This window comes from Cololabis saira, chromosome 6 (genome assembly GCF_033807715.1).
Source record: "Cololabis saira isolate AMF1-May2022 chromosome 6, fColSai1.1, whole genome shotgun sequence".
Classification (NCBI taxonomy): domain Eukaryota; kingdom Metazoa; phylum Chordata; class Actinopteri; order Beloniformes; family Belonidae; genus Cololabis; species Cololabis saira.
The window spans coordinates 23,469,607-23,491,715 of record NC_084592.1 but is presented as its reverse complement, the minus strand read 5'-3'; the positions used below and the strand labels follow the sequence as shown (position 1 = coordinate 23,491,715).

General features: G+C 40.5%; 1 protein-coding gene across 1 annotated transcript in view; it reads right to left on the bottom strand.

The window, feature by feature from the left end:
• The window catches only part of LOC133446041 (receptor tyrosine-protein kinase erbB-4-like), a 377,138-nt gene that overhangs the window by 214,027 nt on the left and 141,002 nt on the right, over positions 1-22,109 (bottom strand). The window contains exon 2 of the mRNA XM_061723735.1: positions 76-227. Within this exon, the coding sequence (XP_061579719.1) occupies positions 76-227 (152 nt within the window). The remainder of the gene's footprint in view (positions 1-75; positions 228-22,109) is intronic.

Sequence of the window (22,109 nt, the reverse complement as noted above, 5' to 3'; positions counted from 1 at the left end):
ATTTGACATATATTCTCAGTGTGCAAATACGAATCAGAGTCTTTTAATTTAGTCTGTTATATTATTTGTCCTTACTCTGAGGAAGGTGAGGTCTCGACTCCGGTCAATGCTTGTGATCTCAAGGTTGCCCATCACAACTTCACAGTTCTCGTAGTATTTCCTCAGAGTGCGATACTGCTGCTCCAGGTCTGACAGCGTGCTCAGCTTGTTCTCGGTACCAGCACATACTAGAAAATAAAAAGCAGAGCCAAAGAGATAAGACAGTGTTAATACAGCTGCACACTGAACATATCTGAGGTTTATTTAAAAAAGAAAAAAAAAGCTGGCAGTCTATTGTAAAAAAAATATGATGCTGTCAGATTAGACACTTGAGCCTGTCTAACTCAATCTTCCCACAATTTTAAGCGAGACAACAGTCTGAACACTGACCAGAACCACAACAGCGAGCTTGATAAGACCTTCTTATGACGTAATTGCAGAATACAGGCCAAAGATGTGCATTACAAAACATATTCTATTAAATAAATCAAAAGAAGGACACCATAGTAACAAGGATTTTTTTTTTTTTTTTTCTGTAACACAGATATGCTGCAAAGTAAAAATCTATAGATGGTGAATGTGCAGACGTGCAGTCATGCCAGAGCCAAGTGCACCTGAGTGGCTCCCCGCATCCCACCATGACACCCACAGGGCAGGAAAGGAGCCCTTTAATGGCTAACTAGAATGTTCACTTGACAAGTAATTAAACAGACACAGTTCCACCCATCACACACCTTACCCACCCTAGAGAGCATCAGCCATCTGCCCACTCTGCTGGCGTTTCCTAGCCTACCTAAACAAAAGCATATATGGGTGCAGACTGAAGAAGAAAAAAAACAACCAAAAAGCAAATATTATTCAAAAGTGTTTTACCTTTGTCAACAAACTAAAAAGCAATAACATCTCTGTGATCTTCGGGGGTTTCTACGCATTCATTTTGTCTGAATTGAAGGCTGCATATGGACTCTTAGTTTCATTTGTATTACCTCGGTGGGGAGTTTTCTCCCACCTACATCGTTTTCATACTGACAGAGAAGCTGTCGCTGTGATAGAGAGGGTGATGGGTCCTTCCCTGAGTCTTGTCACACTGTCACCCCTGAGCTGTTGCCTCTCTCTTTCTGAACACCTCCACCTTGAAAGATCTTTAAAGACTTCTCGCATTTTAATCAAAGATAGCACGCGCTCAACATACTATACCCTATGTACCCCTCAGTGCTATTTCTTTAGTCTCTTTTGTTCTTTCTGTTTACAATAATCTAGGTATTTTACTATCCTTTTTTAATTCTCACAATAAGGCAAAATGTTAAACATGAAAATTAAAAAAAAACGTGGAAAAAGAAGATTTACCCTTTAGGCATCCTGGGTGTGATAACAAATGAGCAAATGGGATTGTGTTTAAATACTTCAAAATCTAAATAGATATTAGAAAAGTGGAGACCTGAACTATACCCATATGACCAGGTACTGATTGGCTTTGTTGCACATAGCGGGCTAAGGTGCTCAGGAATGATATACGGTAAACCTGGGTGTTTTCAATAACAGTTAGCGTGGGCTAGAGGGGGAGCGAGTGGAAGTAAGGAAGGGTCATAAAGTGAGGATAGGTGTAATAAACTGTTATTGAACCCTTGGGGCAGGGTGCTGAAATCAGAGGAAAGGGCTTTGTGGCATGTGATGTCTGGTGAAATTTACTTTTTATACCCATATGCTTCCTGAAACCTTCCTTCAGTAAGCCTGTTGACTTCTGGAGCATTATGAATATTAATGATATGGTACGTATTATATACAGCTTGGGCAAATGGCTGAAACGAGTACATAGCAGTCAAATACCACTTAAATGTGAAAAAACAAAACATCTCACATCCTGATTAGTGCATGATTATACACCGAACAGTAAAGCGTTTGGTCTTGTTCAATAATAAAAACTAAAAGCTTGAAAAATAGCTCTTTCATGCAAGTAAAAAAATCTGCTAATGAGATTCACACATTTGATTTATTTATTTTACACGTTTTCTTGTTTTTATGATGACACAGTTCTCTTTGACATGCAAGATACCAGTCCTGAACAATTTTCTGTGTTTTAATTTTTTCCCCTGAGATAACCTTCGCTGGCAAAGATGGATTGCTCCATCTTTCTCCTTTCAGTACCCCTAAAGGTGACATCAGACTAGACACCCTCAGTGTGAGCAGACTGCTGGGATCAGTGGACAACTTGTTGTCTTGTAAGATAAGCGATGGAGAGCAAAGCGACAATAACATCACATGATGCACCATGTTACAACACCTCGGTCAAGCAACTACTGTACGTCATCTGGTCCCCAAACCCCTATTTTATTACATGGGAAATAATCCCCAAAAATAGGAATAACTAATTTAAAAAAGGAACTTAGAAAGAAATAAAGAGCACGAGGCTGCTGTTTAGAAACTTGCTGTTTCTTCTTTGTCATCTCTTATCTCCCCATTACTGGCATCAACACTGCTCTGGCAAATTCCACCCTCAAACACCCCAGAACATTGATCAACTGTGGACACCATTTAGGTTTGTAACAACAACTGCTGTGGTCTTTTGTAGATGGGCAAAATCAAGTGTTTGGAAATTAGGATATTGTGCAGTGGTTGCAATGTTTGTTCTCATTATTCACTGCAACAAATCTATGCTGTACTTACGGCGTAGGTGAGTACCCGGCGGTGTAGGTGCAAACCCGACAACAAAGCTTGACGTGAACCTCCCTCCAAATGTAAATGGTAGCACTGTATTTCCCTTGATGTAATTCCAGCTACTCCCTCTTTTTCAAAACAGATGGCGAGAGAGATGAGGCAGATTGATGAGTGACTTATTGAAAAAGGTCAGAAACTATTTATTTAAACTACTACTACTACTACTACTGTCATTTAGCAGATGCTTTTATCCAAAGTGACTTACATCTGAGCAATACATTAATTCCACAGTACAAAGATAGCCAGATGGCTCTTAATTCTTGAAGGTTGCAGCTGTATGAATTAAATCAATAATCTGCACTGCCAACTAGAGATTGGTGCTATAATTACAGAGTGATGCACACAGAATAAACGCCAATAAGTTTAAGTATAAACACCAATGATGGCGTAAGGCCTGTACATGCGCAGCTGCTATGCAGAATAAGAAATCATGTTTGAGTCACCACATGTCCTTTCCTGATTTGACTAGCCTGTATTATGTGATCATCACCAAGAAGAAAACACGTAGCCCAGCAGGGCTGCCCCCTGACACCGGCTCCCCGCATCCTCTCTGCCCCTGTTCCGGCTCCCCGCATCCTCTCTGCCCCTGTTCCGGCTCCCCGCATCCTGTCTGCCCCTGTTCCGGCTCCCCACATCCTGTCTGCCCCTGTTCCGGCTCCCTGCATCCTGTCTGCCCCTGTTCCTGAGGCGGTCCCGCCGCCAGTCTCGGTTCCTGAGGCGGTCCCGCCGCCAGTCTCGGTTCCTGAGGCGGTCCCGTCGCCAGTCTCCGTTCCTGAGGCGGTCCCGCCGCCAGTCTCCGTTCCTGAGACGGTCCCGCCACCAGTCTCCGTTCCTGAGGTGGTCCCGCCCATCTCTGTTCCTCTTCCTGAGGCGATCCTGGATGGATCTGCCCAGCCCCGAGAACGGCCCTCTGGCCGGTGTGCCTGGTCCCGAGTCTGGCTCCGGGGTTGGCCCCCCAAAATGACTCTCCGGTGGGCCCGGGCCCGTCGGCGTCCTCCGGAACTCTATCGCCGGTCTGCCCGGCCTCGAGGACTGCCCCCGGAATGCTCTCGCTGGTCTGCTGGGTCCCGAGGACGGCCCCCGGAACTTTGGCCGTGTGTGGCCTGGGCCCTCCTCCAGGCCCCCTCCGCCCGCCCTGGGTGTGGACTGTTGGGACATCTGGGATCTGTCCCTTGAGGGGGGCGGTACTGTCAGGGTTTGACACTCCCCCCCAGTTTTTGAGTTTCAGTTCTGTCCCTCCTGTTTCCCATTCGCCCTGATTGTGTCTGCACCTGTGTCTCGTCCTGTCTCGTTATCCACTGTGTATATCTGGTCTTGTCATTCCTTTGTTCCCTGTCGGTCCGTACTGTTTCTTCCCTCTGTGTTCCTGTGCCCAGTTTTGATCCCTGTGATGTCTTTAGTTTCTTGTTCCTGCTCAGCAGCGCTTTTAGTTCTTTGTTTTTGGTAAATAAACCCTTTTGGTTGAGAACTCTTGCCTCCGGCCTCCTACTCTGCTCTCCTGCGCTTGGGTCCTCAACAACCACATCACAACAGTGCCAGTGTTGCCAGATCTTTCCTTTTTTTCTTTTTTTTCTTAGCCAACTTTATTTCCTGAAGTCTGAGGAACATATATTGATGACTTGTCTCCTATTTTCAGACCTTGTTTGTACAAATAGTGCACAATGTGCTGCGTCTGGATTTTGTGTTCACCAATTATCTTTTAAGAGTTATAAGATTCTATTTGTCAACTTAAAAAAACAACAACTTATTATTAAAATCATTTTTCTCTATAATAAAAAAAACAAGAAAAAGGTAAAACTCTGCAAATACGCTTTAGGTGGCTCTGGCAGCGACGTGAACAACACCAGCCATCTGTGTTGTGTGGAGCAAATACAGAAGATGTGAACTGTTGCAGATTTACTGCTAAGCTTAGTGATGCCAGCAGTGATACGTCTGCATGCGTGTGCATGAGCCAGCACAAAATAATACACCTCGGGATGTATTTCCCCCCTCTGACTGCATGATTGAATCCATTTGTTTCCACGCTCAATATGTTAGCTCTGAGCCTCTACATCACGGCAACGCTTGTACAAAACAGTCCAAGTTCTTTTATATCGGCCAACCTGCCGACCGAAGACGATGTACTATAACACACTGAGTCATCAACTGTTTAACATACTGTTGAGAATGCAGGAATAGACAACAAGAACAAATGAATCTTCATATTCTTTAAAGCTTACGGTTCTACCATAAAATAAAATCTATCCCATCTGTTTGATTGATTTCATTCCCTGTCATACTTAAGGCTGAGCATGCGAATGAGATTCAGAGCCTTATTTTTTTCTAAATAGTATATTTGCCCCTATGACTAAATTGATTTACCATGTTTATAGAAAATGTCACCCTCGACATGATAGATTAACGCAATGAAAAGTAATTCAGGATTTTCCAATATATATAATTAATGAGCTTATGAGCCAATGGGCTGAAAAGCATCTGGACAAATTTATATTGTCTAGGAGGGAATAAAGTTTTTTGACGACAGCGCTTTGACGCAGACAGCTTATGAGAGGCGATAGAATGCAAATTGAATATTTATCAGAGAGACAGATAAATAGACCTATAGCTTCATACATCTCCAACAGATAGCCTCCAGAAAAGACCACAATGCATCTGTCACTGTCTCTGACACATTCACCACACTCAGGAAACGGTGACTTCTTTACATTAATACATTTGAAAAATTAAATGCTTGCAAAGAGACTGAAAACTCTGAGTAAAATGTTTGTCAATTTCAATCTCATAAATATCCTCATCAGATTTGTATAGGCTCTAGATTGTCAAGATTTCAGTTGACAAATAACAACTTCATCAATAATGGCTTGTGTGATTATTGGCTGCCTATAAAGCTGCTGAGTATCTGGGGTTTATAGGCTTCTGCCAGTGAAGACAGCAAAAGGTCATCTCAATAACCAGTAACTGACTGAATTAAGGCAGGTTGCAAATGTCACTTACATAAGTAAACACTCTCAATCGGTGAGCTTAGCTGACGTGCCTTGAATAAACAGAAGGACCTTGTTAAAATTAAGGTGAAGCGCCTCTTTGCATATCGAAAATGCTACAGTTTCTGTCAGGCACAGTGAATAATGCACCGAATTTGAGGTCAGAGTTTTCCTTTGTCCTCTAATGTCCCCCAGATGAGCTTTGGTGGCTAAGTATGAGTTACAAGCCACTGCCTCTGTTCATAATCATGGCCCAGATTATCGTCCATCTGCTGAGCAGTTTAATAAGCATGAGAAACAATAACTATATGACTGTTCGCAATGATGGCATGGTCCAGTAACACTAACCTCTCACTGCCCTCTGAGCTCTGGTCACCTGCTAACAACGATGTCGATGTCTCCATATGGTCGCCTATAAATTAACATTCATGCCATCACATGTCCCAATACTTTTAGGCAGTTTTTCACAGCTGCCTGTGAATATCCTGGGCTTACACAAGCCAACTAAACTGCATGCAGCTGCTTCACAAAACATTATAAATGATTGGACTGTATGAAAGACTGGATGAAACCTGGATGAACAGCAAGCCACTTCCAAGTAAAGAAAGACAAACATATTTTTACATTTAATATAATCTTCATATGTAACACAGTCTGTGCACCCAAGAGAATAAAACAAATCTAAAATGCAGTGATGAAAACCTAATTCTTTTATAATTGCGTCATCCAAACTACAAGAGCTAACAACTGTTTTTCCTCATTTATTTTTTATGTGAGTAAGGTCAGGCCCTTTTGGATAAAAGTATAAAAATTAGTGTGATGTTTTAATATCAAACAGAATCATCCAAATGATAAAATTTATATGATTTAAGCTTTATTGTGTGTGGTTGAGATAGGTATTTATATAGTTCCAGGCAATGTTTTTCAAATCTATAATGAATCCACTGACACAAAAAAAATAAAATAAAATAGAACATAAAGCACATTCTCAGCAAAAGTGTTTAGAAAAATTACCACTAAGTGTTATGAATTCCATTATATGGTATATTATGACTTTAGCATTTTTTGCTGTTTTGACAAAATGAACTTTTTACAGTTTTCAAATCCCTGCTGAATGGGAACATCAACCCCGGGTGTTACTGTTCTACTCTCAGTGCTGCTAGTCGCTGCTTCATAACATTTTAATACAACTTCACCATGATGACAACCTTTCAGGTGTGACATAAGGCGGGTTGTGTGTCGAAATCCTGCTGTCTTTCATCCTCGTCTCTGTATCGGTGCTCAACGTTCATCTTAAATACCAGCAGGGCTGAGATCTGCTGGCACCGACAAAAATAAGCGGACCAAGGTGTTAGCTGAGGTGTTGTGCTGTTAGCGCTTATTTAAAGTCAGAAAGACACAGGGCCATGTTGGGTTTTTTAGAAGGGCTCGTCAGCAAGCAATTTCACCACTTTCATTGATGTATTAGACCAATAAAAATGATGGAATTTTGCTCCTATACTGAACGGTAATTTGTGCATTGTCAAGCAAAAGGCAGGCTTATGAAAAAGAGCGAGATCCAGGCACACATCAAGAAAAAGCCCATGTACGGCATGCATCAGCAGCAGATTGAAGAAGTGGTTGACATTGACCAGCCTTACCAGTCACTAGAAGAGACTGGGCTGAAAGACATTACTCATTGCAGCACAACATGTAAGATGCAGGGATATAAAACATGCACGGAGGGCTAAAAGTGCGTAGCTGGAATATTGTACAGGAACATCTGTAATGAGTATGGATTGGAAGTCCAAAAGTGAAGGTGAGTGATAAGCCAACAGTGGGAGAGATTGAGAAAGCAAAGATCCTGAGGGACTTCCAAATCCAAACTGGAAAACTGGTTATAGCTAGACATAGCCAGACATCTGTTTCAGAGAAGGTCTTGCATCTTTAAGCAAGACAATGTTAGCTCACACACTGCACCCATTACAAAAACATAGCTTCATGATAGAAGATTCCAGGCCCCGAATGAAAAAAAATCTGCAGCATCATGAACTGAAACATTTTAAATAAAGAAGACCCGGGACTGTTGAGCAATTGAAATGCTGGATGACACAAGAACGGGGCAACATTCCTCTCCCAACACTCCCAACACTCCAGAAACTGGTCTCCTCACTTCCCAGATGCATGTGTTTAAAAGAAGTGAAGGTGGTAAATAGTGCCCTGTTTCAACTTTTTGAAACATTTTCCTGCCATGAAAATTTTAAATGATCAAGATGGTACATTTTCAATATTTAATAAATATTTTATTTTGTACAGTGAATAAAATATGGATTTGTGATATTTACAAATCATTGCAGTCTGTTTTTGTTTACATTATGCACAATGTCCAAACTCCTCAGTTTTCAGTTTAGAGTATGCGTGTCTAAAGTTGTGCATATGACTTACTCTTGTAACATAAAGGTATATTGACAGTTTAGCATGTACATTTTACCCCAGTCTTATTTTTGATTAATATGACTGCCAAATAAATGTTCTGCAGCCTAAGGCAGTCAGTCATTTATGCAGTCGTGCTTTTACATTGTTTTCTGAGTTACCACTGTTTCTATTAAAGACTGGTGGAGTTTCTTTTACCTGTTGTAAATCAAAGGGAAACAAAGGAGTTCTAAATGTAACAAAATGACTGTTAATTACAGTTAAAGCCATGGGAAAGAGTATTAACTGGGTTTTCCCAGGTCCCTTGCTTCCATGAATAACACACAGGCCCAATGAGTTGCTGATAACTTCCTATTTGAAACAACTATATTTGGGGTGTTTTTCAGTTCAAACACAAGAAAAACAAGGGCTGAAAATTAAATCAAAACAATAATAATATAGTTTCAATTTTTTGTTTGCCAAAATACACTGTCTGGCAAGAAAAATGTGGATAGTTTGCATCCCTGCTGACTGCTTTGTGTACAAAGCTAGGCTTAATATATTCAACTCTTGAGATCAATCTTTGTACATTTTAAGATGCCAGTGTTGGCCAAAGTCCCGTTATATTCTTATTGTATTTTACAGTGGTTTATTCGCCTCATACTACTGGATTTACAGTGTCATTCTCCTGCCAACCATTCAGGTTCTGCTGTGCACCTTTCCCTCGACAATAAAAATTATAGTATGTGAATATGAATGTATTTCTGCAGCAGATATGAGTGTTTCTGGTCTAGCATCCTCCTTGGATGCAGTAATTCAAATTCCTGGACACAAATCCAAAGCTTTTACTTTAATAGTGACATTGAAGAGGTTTGTATCACTCATCAGTGTTTAGAGCAGATTATGGAACATAAGAACACATAAAACAGATACAAAAGTATGAAAGCAAAAAGCTTGTTTTTTGAAAGATGTAATAATGTTACTCCACACTGATTAGCCATATGGAACAGAAGCAGGAACTAAACTAAAAAACATAACCTTTTTTTAGAAGTTGTTGTAAAAAGAATGGTTTTATGCAGAGAATTAATGAGCTATAAGAATCTGATGATATCATTACAAGCAGGAATTTAGAATACTGAATTAGGTTCATAGGGGCTATCCCTGAATGCCTGAAGTTATTTCCACATGATATGATTAAGATAAACATGGTGGGTGGCGTGTTATAATGGTGCCGTGCTCTGGTGCAGCGCCAATTTGAGGCAGCAGCATATGCAGTACATCCTGGTGTCTCCAGTAGGATCAGTCTTTTTGCTACTCTGGATAGTAGTTGTTCACAGAGAAAGAGAAAAAAATGCAGGATGAACCTTCACTTCTGCTTCACCACCATTAAATAATACTTTTTAAACTTAATAATGTCTGTCAAGATTTAAGAGTTCTTGGCCTCTCCTTTTGTGGGACTGGATCAATACTTGTATATTTATATTGGGCCTAGTTTGCACAACATTCAGTCGTCAACTTGTAAGTAGGGATGTTAATAATTAATCGATTTTCGATTAATTGCCGTTATGAAATTACCCGATTAAAATTAACGATTACAATTAATCTATTTATTTATTTATTTTTTTTCGTTTAATTTCACCAGCTGGTATTACGCCCGGACGACATTTAATGCGACACAACGCGGTGCGCCGCGCACATAAAGTTAGAAGAAAGAGGCGGATATGTTTGGTTTTAGTAACATCATGCTCAGGCAATGAGTCTGCAATGGCCCAGACGGGAGACACATGTAGCTCAGTGCTTAACTTTTATTTTTAATCCACTCTATATTCTTCTGGTTGTTCTCCGATATGCTCCCCCAAAGCCTGAATTATGGTTCCGCCTTAAATCGACGCAGAGCCGCCGCCGTAGCCTACGGCGGCGGCTCTGCGTTGTTGTAACGCGGAACCATAAATCAGCCTTCACCCGGTACATACATAGGTTTCTCTAAACATCTGTCCCCGCTACAGTTTTAACTAAAAGAAAATGTGCTCCAATACAGCAGGTGTCATAATTTTATTTTGAACACTGCCAAAACTCTAACTTAAAACGTAACTATAACTTAAAATTTGCTTGACACAAATGACACTATTATGGCTGCTGCTACTACTAATAGCCTTGAAGTGCACTTTATATTATATTCCTTGTGGTACAAAAATGTATTTTTGTTACTTTTGTATCAAATAAATATTTGATTAAGGAATACATTAAAATGTCCTTTGTATTTTATATAAGCAAAAGAAATTATGTTTGTATCTCAGATGGGGGAAAAACGCCGCTTATCAACTAATCGATGATCGATCGATAAGGTTATCAACTGTCAATTAATGAAATAATCGATAATTTGCATCCCTACTTGTAAGGACTTTTACAAGGTGGCAGCGACTTGAAGGAGCTGCCTATACAAACAATCCTTTTATACACATTCTGTATACTTAAAATGACTTCAATTTGTTTGCAGGCCCCCTTTTCACATTAGCTCTTTAAGTGGAATCACATTTCGGAGACATTGCCTTAAGTGCTAACATTAATTGCCATTTCAGGTCGTTTAAGTTGCTAATGACAAATCACACTCCTCATCATCTAATAACAGATCTAGGTTTGTTGAAACACTTTGAGGAGACTTTTGTCAAGCACCTCTATTTTGTGTTGTTTTACTTGCTGCACTTAAAGCTCAGACAACTTCAACCAGAACCTCACAGCTGACTTTCCTCACAATGTTAACGGAATGGGCTAAACAGCTAAATACAATTCATTACCCTTCATAAACACATGTGGACTGGAATTAGATGTCCACCTTTCTGGGGGTTGTAGTTGTATTGCACTCAGTTATAGATAATAATTAGTGATTTTGATATTTGAAGCGGAATCTTTACTTGTTACCAAAAATAACTTAGTCGAGTGAGACCATTTTTCCAGAAGGCTTTATGTGTGTATCTTTTTGTTCATGCTTCTGTTTACATATACACACTTTCATATACTCAAACGCACCAGACTTTCTTTAAGCTTGAGTGTCTCTAATCACAGTTAGTTTTTCCTGCTTCTCCCCTGCAGTCTCAGATGCTTCCTGCTAACCCAAGGTGAAGTGAAATTTATGCTCTTTATATGCTAATCGAAGAAACAGTAAACCCCCGAGGTGGTTCATATCCCTGCCGTCTGCTAAAGAGAGATGGTAGATAGGCTGAGCAGTGAGGTCAAACGAGGAGGTCTCATGCTAAATTGGCGTGTCTCTGTGCACACATGTGCAGTTCTCTGACAGTGTCTGGGTGGTGTGTGAGAGGGACAGTTTGTTTATTATGTGTGCATCCTTCTGACCTTGAGATATTGTGTTTTCCATCAATATGCTAGCTCTTGACTGGACCTCAGAGGGGTAATCACTTTGTGTAAACCTTACCTTAAAGCATAACTTTATGGTAAAAAGGAGTGATTTAAATTTGGGGGAAATTGTTTTATTGTCGCAACGATGAGGACATGTGACCTGTCACCACAAGTAATAATTTTATCTCACAATAAAATTATATATGGCTCAGGTATGTTTATTATGATTTTTTGACTGGTTGAGAATCGGTTGTTAGCAAGAGGTTTGCTGGTTCAAATCCTGGCAGGGTCAGTCCGTTTGGAATTCACATGTTATTTCGGTCTCAGCATGGGTTTTCTCTGGCGTCCTCCCAAAAACATGTATGTCAGGTTAACTGGTGACTCTATATCTGTATCTCCCATACAAGTGAGTGTGAGTGCATGCCATTGTCATCCTATGATGGACTTGCAACCTGTCTAAGATATACCTGTGCCTTTTGCCAAAACAGAGCTGGGCTCAGAGCCCATCAGATCCCCGTGACCCTGTGTAGGAGAAGGCAGGTATAGATAACGGATGGATGGTATTGGTATATAGACTCGCATAAGTGGACACAAAAGTCATGGGACAACAAAAATAAATTAAAGCTGCAAGGAGTGATGAACGGGCCCTCCCGCGTGCAATTTTCATCAATACAGGTCAAGGACTCAAAACTAAGGCTGATGACACCACCCATGACTCTTTATGTCAAACCATTCAAAAGATATGGCAGAAAATAGGAACTATCAAATATCAACCAATCAGAAGAAGGGGTGGGGCTAATTTGCACCAATTATGTTCAAGGACTCAAAACCGAGTCAGATGACACCACCCACGACTCTTTATGTCAAACCATTCAAAAGTTATGGCAGAAAGGAGGAACTATCAAATATGGACCAATCAGATGAAGGGGGGGCGCGCTTTTTGGCATCTAGCGTCGCCACGGTAACGCTTTTGACTGAGAAAAATAATGCCCATCGTTGCAGGATGGAGACGCACATTTTGAAGTATAACACACCTGGGTGCACGTTACGGTTCGGGCCACATTAACGGCCGAAGAAATGGCATAAATTGCGCCAAAATTTAAAAAAAAAAAAAAAAATTCCCCTAGTAATCCCACAATGGGGAAATTCTTTCTGTGCATTTAACCCATTTTCTAGTCGAACTAGTAGCAGTGGTCTGCCATGCAATGGCACGGCGCCCGGGGAGCAGTAAGGGTTAAGGGCCTTGCTCAGGGGCCCAAAGTGGTTGACTTAAGTTGCAATCCAGGGGCTTGAACCTGGATCCTCCAGACTCCAGCCCTCCTCTGTAACCACTACCCCCACTACCCCCACTCCCCCTGTGAAATTTTGACATCTATTTTTTTTGTCCTCCCAACAACCATTTGATCTGTTTAATTGTAAATTTTGAGCAGCACTCCATTTTCTTTTGATAACCTCCCTCAACAGTGTAAAGTACAGTTAGCTGGTTTGATATTTACCTGCAGAGACCTTAATAAAAGGCATTGAATGAAAAACAACAGCTATTTACTGTATAAAGCCTGAGTAAGGGAGTGTATTTGTAGGCATTTATAAAAATGACAAAATGATGAGCTCATTTGATGAACTCATTGTGTAAGAAGCTATGATCTTGTAATAATCAGGTAGTGAAAAGTCAGACTGACTATGCTGATATTCAAATCCTCTGCAGGAGCTATACCACATTGCTGGGCACTCAGAGGCTCCACCAGGGCAGCTGTGTGTTAAGCAGCTTGCTGAAAGGCCCCCCAAGGGCAGTGGATGATGAGTGGAAGAGTGAATCTCACACACTTTCCTTTTGCTTCCAGCTTGTTTCAACCCATTCCGAGGATAGGAACCACAAATCCCCCACATGCATCCAGCTTTTCTTGCCTGGGGCTCCTACTACTCTTTTTTCCATCACTTCCACTTCCTCATACCACCCCCTTTTTTCTCTCTGTCACTCTTTGTTCAGGTTCAGGTGTAAGAATTTGTTCTGGCTTCTATTCAACGAGGAAGTGATTATTTTTGTTTTACTTTAAACACGGCATCTAGAAGGACACTTTATCAATTAAGCCAGCAGGCCAGTCAAAATGTTGCTACATATCTTTCATGCCTATAGCGCGTACTGGTTTCCATCCCCCATGTGTGATCCATGAATCTTAATCTTGTGCCCAAGCAGTTGCCATCAATTATTCTGGCTGCTACTGCTAACTCTTCCCCTGCCTCCCATTTTTCCATATTAAAAAAATAGTTTTTTTTCCCCCTCTCCATGCCGTGACAGAATTGCCTCGCTCGTTTGCCTGGGAAATGATTTCTCAGAACACTTGCAGACCCAGTGGTTTCCACAGGTAGAGCATATAAATTAATGCATATAGGGCCTATCTCTCTGTTTATTTTAAATATACAAGCAAGCATCCTGACGTTCTGTTTAGAACGTATTGTGTGATGGATGATGTTTTTCCCTAAAAAACTACTTGGCATCAGCTATGTCACCTTGCTGAGTGGAGCCTTGCAGATGGTCAAGAGAATCAATAAACCATTACTGATAAAAATTGCAATAAACTACACTAAATTGCAATAAACATATACTACAATATGATAGACCATGTGAATCTTAATGGCAACTCGATGATTAAAATATGTTCCTTTCAAGTGTGATGGGATATCTGGCTATTTATAAGTGGTTTCATAGTGGTTTAGCTGGAAAATTATGTTGAATTTCACATTTCCCCCACAACGTTGTCCACTGCTGGACACAACTATTCCAGCAGTGTTCAGTTTCAGCGGCTACAGTGTGAGGAATGCCGACAGATCACTCCATGCCAAATTGGCATGTGCTTCCCTCTGCCACATAAACAAAGTTGCCAGGCAGAGGAACGAAAGGTACATATACTCCAACCTGGCTAGTTCAAGTCATTAGGACAGATTTATGTAGCTGCCCAGGACAGTATCATCACAGGGGTAGTGCGAGTGCTCGTAAAAGAGAGTCATATCACTTCAATTCTATTTTTGGACACCCTTATATCCAACTAGTTTGTTAAGTAGACACTGCCTAGTTGATCTCTGAGTGTGAGAGTGTAGTTATAGCTGGGTCTCTCTCACTCTCGGTCACACATGGGTGGACATCCCTCCATATGTGTCGTGCGTGTGAGCCACAATCAAGCCAACATGTAGACCTTCCTTTTTAGGACAGCGGCTACAGTGTCAGGAATGACACTGTAGACCTTTTTAGGAAGTTGTACCCCCCCAGTGAAGCACACTTTCTCTGACACAGTCCTTTGATGTCACACACTCCGTCTCCTTGTCAGAAACGAGGAACAACATCATAGAATACTTAAAATTCACTTATAAATTAGATTATATATGATATAATGGTATAATTAGTTAAATACTCCTGTCTTCCCTTTTTTCCCCTAACTTTTGTGGCTGTTCTGGTCTTTATTGACAGGTTTCTGGACCACCTGGGCCCCCTACGTGCATATGGGGCACCTGCCCCAAATCTCTTGTCCTATCACACTTGGATTGCATAGCGTTACAGAACATCACAGTAGAAGTCACTATCAAGCCTCCCATGTATATTTTTTATCACAAGTCCTCAACAGTCAAGTGTATGTTGTGTACAATATTGCTGACTGTTGCTGCAGATTAAAAAAAACTGTATTTTGGCGAATGCAGCAAGACTAGCCAAATGTGCCAGCAGCTAGTTACAAGCCACTACTTCCTGTACACAATACATTCTGTAATTAACTGGTGACAATGATCCTGTGGATTTAAAAAGGCACATTTTCACTATTGGGAGTTCCGGATAGATTTTTCGGGGTGTGGCTGTTTACGTGTGTCTCTATCACCGGGACTGGCCTTGTAAAAGTGGCCTTCAAGAACCTTTACGAGGTACTCAGGTTCAAACTCCTGGCAGGGGTCCTCTGCTCATTGGGATTTCTAAATTACGTTCAGAACTCTCACGTCAATAAAAATCATGTGACCACAACTCATTTGGACCAGAGTCACTTTGCTACGACTACATTTGATGACGATGGAGATTACAAATGTGATTCGGTGCAGGTCTGGTTGGTATATGACGCCAATATAAAGGTCCAGCAGGGGGTTTCTTTTAATCTCAATCGCTACGACTGCAGTGTCTGTTAAAAAAACATACAAAAATGCAAGTAACATCTATTCTTCACCTGTTTCCTCTTTATTCTTTTGCTGTATCTTTTTTTTTTTGTTTATTTGCTGCTGGCCGTTTGCGAGCAGCAAAAAATGCACGTTACCGCCACCTCGCAGTCGGCTGTGCTATTGTTGCAGACAAAGGCTCTTGTGTGGTGCCACAGTGTAATGGAGACACACCGGCTGAAGGAGCTGAGAAGATGGTTGGCCCTGTTAAAGGTTCCTGTCCGGCGGGTTTATCATGAACTCCTGCTAGTGGAAACATGCCTAAAGATGAAATCGTCTGATTTTCACAACACATACCTGTGCATCATATCAATGGGGTGTGTTATGTATTTTAGGCTGGAAAAGGTTACAAAAATCATAGAAAAAAATAACACAATGAAGAGGAATACCCTACATTGCAAATTTGCAATTAGAAAGAAAGGTGCACAAGAAAGAGCAAAGTTGTTTTCCATCAATATGCCAAAGTGTTGTAAAAATGTTTGGTTTGGGTTACATATAGGCTTTTCCCTTTAAATGTAATGAATTCTATTTGAAAGAAATTTAAACTGCATTATAACTTAAAACAGCACAATGTAACTTTCAGCTTTTGTTGAGTTTGGCGGCTCCTTTGGACAAAAACGGTAGTGCTTTACCAGAAAGAACACTACATTTTCCATGAGCACCAGCGCGTACTGCCGGAAAGATCCTGTCCCGTCGCGTGCATTTGTTTTGATAGTGAATGAACGGGACGGACTTTCAAAACTACTTTTCTGTTTCACCAAGTGAACAGACGGAACTCAAAAAAAAAGTTGTTAAACTGCTGGAAAGGAACTGGAATTTACCGGGATACCTTAAACAAGGAAGCCAGGGAGCAGTATATGGAGAAAATAATGATTATTAACGGTTTGGATCCATATGAAATCCCTATCAAAGAGTGGAGCTCGTCGGAGCTCCACTCTTTAGTAAGGACTTACTGCCGCAGTTCTGCACAACCAACGTCTTAGGCTACCAGGTACCAGGTACCAGGGCTTAATTTGTGCCGGATTGTGCCGGATCCTGCCGGATTCCGGAACAAGATCTGGTACCTATTTGATTGGATCTGGCACCTCCTTTTATCCATATTATCTCTGTGTTTTATTTCTCATTGAAGTTAATCATAGATCGCCTATTTGTCTATTTCGGATGCATTTAATCAGAAAAAAGAGAAGAGGGCCCTTTTCTCTGCGCTCCCGATCGCCTGCGCTGTGCGTCCCGTGACCGTTTCCATCACCAAGCTTTCCCAAATCCAACTCAGCCTGGATCATTTCTCGTGTCCTCTGCTGTTTCCCCACATCCCAGTAATGATCTGACATGCTGACATGTTTGCTGCATTTAACACCGCTCGCCCCTTACTCCACGCTGTTCGCCGTTTGATTGCGTCACCACACGCCGTTATTAATTGTTCGTTTTTTTCCCCACTTATTCCACCAAACACGAAAGTGTTTTTTTGCTATTTTCGGTTGAACAATTTCGGTTACCGAATATTCGGTGCATCACTAACGCTACGCTTTGTTGTGTGTAGTGAGTGTATATACGTGTGTGTAGTTCAGCCTACAGGTGCTGCGCGCTCCATAGTTAGAGAACGCGTCAATCAGTTTACGTTTGCTTTTTCTGATAGTTTTATTTACCATCAGCCCCAAATTTCCCTCTATTGAAGGTAAATGACGTGAGTGAGGAGAGGAGAGAGAGAGAGAGCCAAGCAGCTGATCGACGCACATTACATGTGCAGCCTACCTCCATGCATGTTCATGATAATAACTGTGAATAACTGCGAGAAAAGATTACATTGTACAGTATATGGGATGTGAATATTTTAACAGAAACGTAGAAACGTAGCCCATAGAAAAGGTATCCTGCTTTCTGTATATATATATATAAACAATGAAACAGTCACTGGTGCAATTTCACAAATACTTTACGCTGCTGAGCTCTGCGCTCCAAGCCCCGCCCATTTTCGTCTCGACTGCAAATCGGGAAGGAGGGGGAAGTGACGTATGCTGTAAAGCAGTCAAAGCCATAAGAATTTGTAGTTTTTTAGTGTGGAAGAGTTCCTACCATGCACCTCAAAGTTACATAGTGCCAGTGAAGCCGATACAGACCTCCTCAGACCATGATAGAGGTGTCATTAAACCTGTTGTAAGTTGATGTACCATCACAATGACTCTGGAAATATGATATTAAGGTGGAAAAGTTACATAGTGCTGCTTTAAATCATGGCCTACATGTGAAAGACAGGGGTGGGAGTATCATGTCTGGACAACTTCCTAGAATTTATGCTTAACACTTTTCGTCTATATTACAACTGCAGAGTCTGCAAGTCAGAGCTCACCTGTCTGTGAACTGAATCTGAAGAGAAACTGGGTCATGCAGCAGGGTAACCACCCGAAGCACACAAGTAGTTCTAGCAAAGTATCATTAATGAGTTATGACATTTTTCAACAAAAAAGTAAAAACACTCACTTCAAGTCAAGAGTTTACATGAAGAAATCCACCAACATAAACAAAGTGTTTCAAATCAAGCCACGCTACACAACACTGGGGACGGTAAGAGTGCAAAAGCCCCAGAACAATAAGAACACTGCATCTAGCTCCACAAATGACTTTGTTGATTCTAGACCTAAAAGGGGCCTACGCAAGAAGGCAGAGTTAGTGCATCTTTTTATCTGACACACTATACGCAAAGTCTGAAAGCAATTGCGAGAGAAAATTCATGCATATGATCATATACACAAAAGCCCTGTAGCAAATTAGTTCTGAGCAGTAGATATGTAATCGGATGTAAAACCAATGCTATCCAACACTGTGCAGGACTAATTAACAATTATCAGACACATTTATTTGTGGTTAATGCTACACATGTGGCTCACATCTTATTAACACAGCAAAGGTGGATGTACTTTTACCTATGATAGATGTGCAAAGTTGGAACATTTTCCACAATATACAAATAACCCAAAAATGTATATTTTACTCTTGTTAAAAACTAAAAATTCCCACATTTGCTCATCTTTAACAACAGTAGTTCAAGCATGAAACACATCTTACTCCACAAGGAAGAGTCTATCTCATCCGGCGTGTCTGACAGTGATGTGAATTGTCATTCAGGTGACAACATGTTACATACAACAGACATCGCTAAAGCTGTCAGCACGTTACAATAATTTATTCCATAAAACAACTCAAACAGACAAGCAGATAAGTTGAATGTTTGCCAAAGTTGACAAGATGACACTCCGGGAGACTTCTGATCCTTTGAATGCATTATCCACCTTCACTGGCAATATCACATATATATCTACAGTATGTTGTCAGTCTTTAATGAGAATTAAAATGAGGGCTTTTCTTCTTCTTTCTTACCTTTTCTCTTTTTGAAATATCTGAGTGTCTCTCCGTGAGTAGCATTTCAGTATTTTAAGCTACCTAGAGGCATTGCTTACGGGCAAAGCCTTTGAGAAGATAGAAATCCAACTTGTTAAAGCCCAAATGACCCAAAGTAATGATTTTTGGAAAGGAGCCGCTGTTGTTGGAAAATACATGTTTCATGTTTTTGTTTATCTATTGTTTGTTTCTTTGCCTATTTATTTATTACGGACTAGGAGCCCTTTTTTATTAGCATAAAACCATGACAATGAAAAACAGTGATTTCCTAAATGATTACCATGCAAGTGGCTTTTTTAAATTATTTCTCAAGAGTACTTCATGTATACACACATACACATAAATGCTTTGACTCAGAAGATCTTATATTGGACTGTTTTGGGTTTTGTTTACTGCCCTGCTCAACACTCAGAAAGCTTGTAGTGAAGGGCGAGATAAAACGACTGTCTGATTATATTCAGTACGAGAACTGTGTATTATGTGTCTTGTACTGGTTTCCCCCTCAGATGTACGGGTTAATGGCCGTGTTTTTATTGCATCTTACACTCTGAGAGGTGCTGCTTGGGATTCTGCTGTCCTTGTCACCTTGCATTCGTTTTCATTTGCAGTACGACCACCCTTTTCATCACTCCCCAGATCGATTATAATTTGTTTTAAGGCTTAGCAGATGAATGTAAATAGCAGGGGGACTGACGCTTAAAAAGATATGTTAAAACACAAGCCTACAAAGCAATAAGCTGGGAAACGGACAGTCAATTCAATGTTGCTTGTAATCTATGTTCTTATTAGAGGGAAGAGAAAATACAACATGTAATGCAATACCAGACTCAGCAATATAGCACCATGTGGCAGAGAGCGGCAGCGGGAAGAAAAAGGGAAGACACGACTTGTGTGTATTTAAAGATGGCTCATATTAGAGAAAGTCATATTGTTCTAATTAAATCAAATGCTACTTGAAATGGCAACCTCATCTTTATTTTTCCACACTTAAATTATCTGTTGAACATGAACACGAAATATATTTGTTCACGTTCTGCAGAGCCTCATGTTCTGTATACATATTTGTGTTCATGAAACAATGCTACTGCTCATGTTGGCAGGTGTGTTTGAAGAATGAAAGAAGAAGAATCAACGACAGCTTCTGATTCAAACTTCTTTGTTTGTTTTTTTTCTCCAAATGCAATGGTTCTAGAAATGCAAGGTTTGTTCCCATACACTGATAGTACATTTCATCTGACTGGCAAAGTGAATACCAGCCAACCGAAAACAAGTCATGAAAACGTTTTACGAGGAGTCTAGCGGTCTGTCATTTTCTGAGCCACCATTAAAAACCTGGAGCTGCAATATGACAAAAGGAGAGGATCGGGACCTTTGTGGGTACACATCCATCCATCCATCCATCCATCCATCCATCCATCCATCCATCCATCCATCCATCTAATGAAGTCATACTGATTCTTATTTTCATGCACCTTTTAAGCACTTCTGTACATTCCTTACCTACATTTTATTCCTTACCGAGATTTTGTTCTGTTTTCACTTATAAACAAAAGCAACTGGGTTACGTTGAGAGAAGGGTGCTTCATGTTAAAAACTACCCTGTTTACAAGGTAACAAGGCATACATGCACCCTACACATCCATTAAAAAGTAATAATTATGCATATGAGAAAGGTAAACAAACTTCTAACGATTGAATTCAATTTAGGGTCATGGAATGGTAAGTGGGTTACACATGTATAACAGGAGCAACTGGGGGTTCAGTGTCCTGCCCAAGTTGCCCACAACTGTGGACACAGGAGGAACTAGGACTCGAACCACTTCAGGTTCATGGGCGAACGCTCTACTAACTGAGCAGCCTTCCCTAGAGGTTTGTACGAGCCAATCCCAGCTCTATTCAGGTGACAAGCTGAGGGTGCACCCTGGACAGGTCACCAGTCCATCACAAGGCCACTAATGGACAAAGAACCACACATGCCCACTTACTTCTAAGTAATTTAGAATCAACAATAACTGCAACATACGTCTTTTCAGACTGGGGGAGAAAACTGGAGAAAAACCTTCAAAAACACTTCACTCATGAAAGTGGCAGCCTTAATTTGAAGCTGTGAAGGAACTACTAAAACCACTACAAAGCCACTGTGTTGTCCACAATAAAAAAAATAATTCAATTCTTCTTCTTACTTTATGAATGCCCGAAGGGAAATTAATTGTTGCAGCAGTCTTGGGAGATTCAGTGTAGAGGTTTATTGTTGTGGGCAGGAAGGATCTCCTGATAATAACTATAAAGCCTCAAAACCAAAGTACCGTCTAGCAATGAAAAACACAGCACTCAGAGTAATATTAAGATTTCTTAAGTTTATTTCAATTATTACCAATTACAAGTGTCTCCACAGTAATTTTGATATTTTTGAATTGTATCAGCTATCAGCCTTATTATAATTATACCAAATATAAACCAGCCTTCTTTCCCTGGTTATGTAGCAACTCTTCATCCAATTGTTTGAAATTTGGCATTGTGAAATGTGCATTGTTCTTGCTACATTACACATAGATGCTGTGTCAATTTATATTACATACAAATAAAAGTAAGTATAATGCATTCCAGTACAGTGGTTCAGCCAGTAAAGTAAAGTTCAGTGAGCTTGGTTTCCTAATGGGTTTGAAAATGTCTTCACACCCTATAACTGAGGCGGCTCTATGACATCTGGTTGAGGTGCTATGGATTTTACCAAACACACCAACATTTTATTCTGAAAGCTGCATCTCAGGACATACAGCTCTCATTCTTGTCTAATGCGCATTTTTTCTTCCTTTGACAACGTATTTTATACATTCTTCTTCCCTCTGTGTTAACCAATTCTGTTTCCTAGTATTATTACCATTTGCAACATATTCATCACTGACATGTTCAATAGTGTTCAGCTTGAAAATCTGGGGATGAGATCTGAATATTATGTTGATGCTAACGTCTCTGAAATGAAAAATAATTGCATCAAACCATATGTATGTTAAGATAATCAATTTCACAAATTTACCTAAAGCA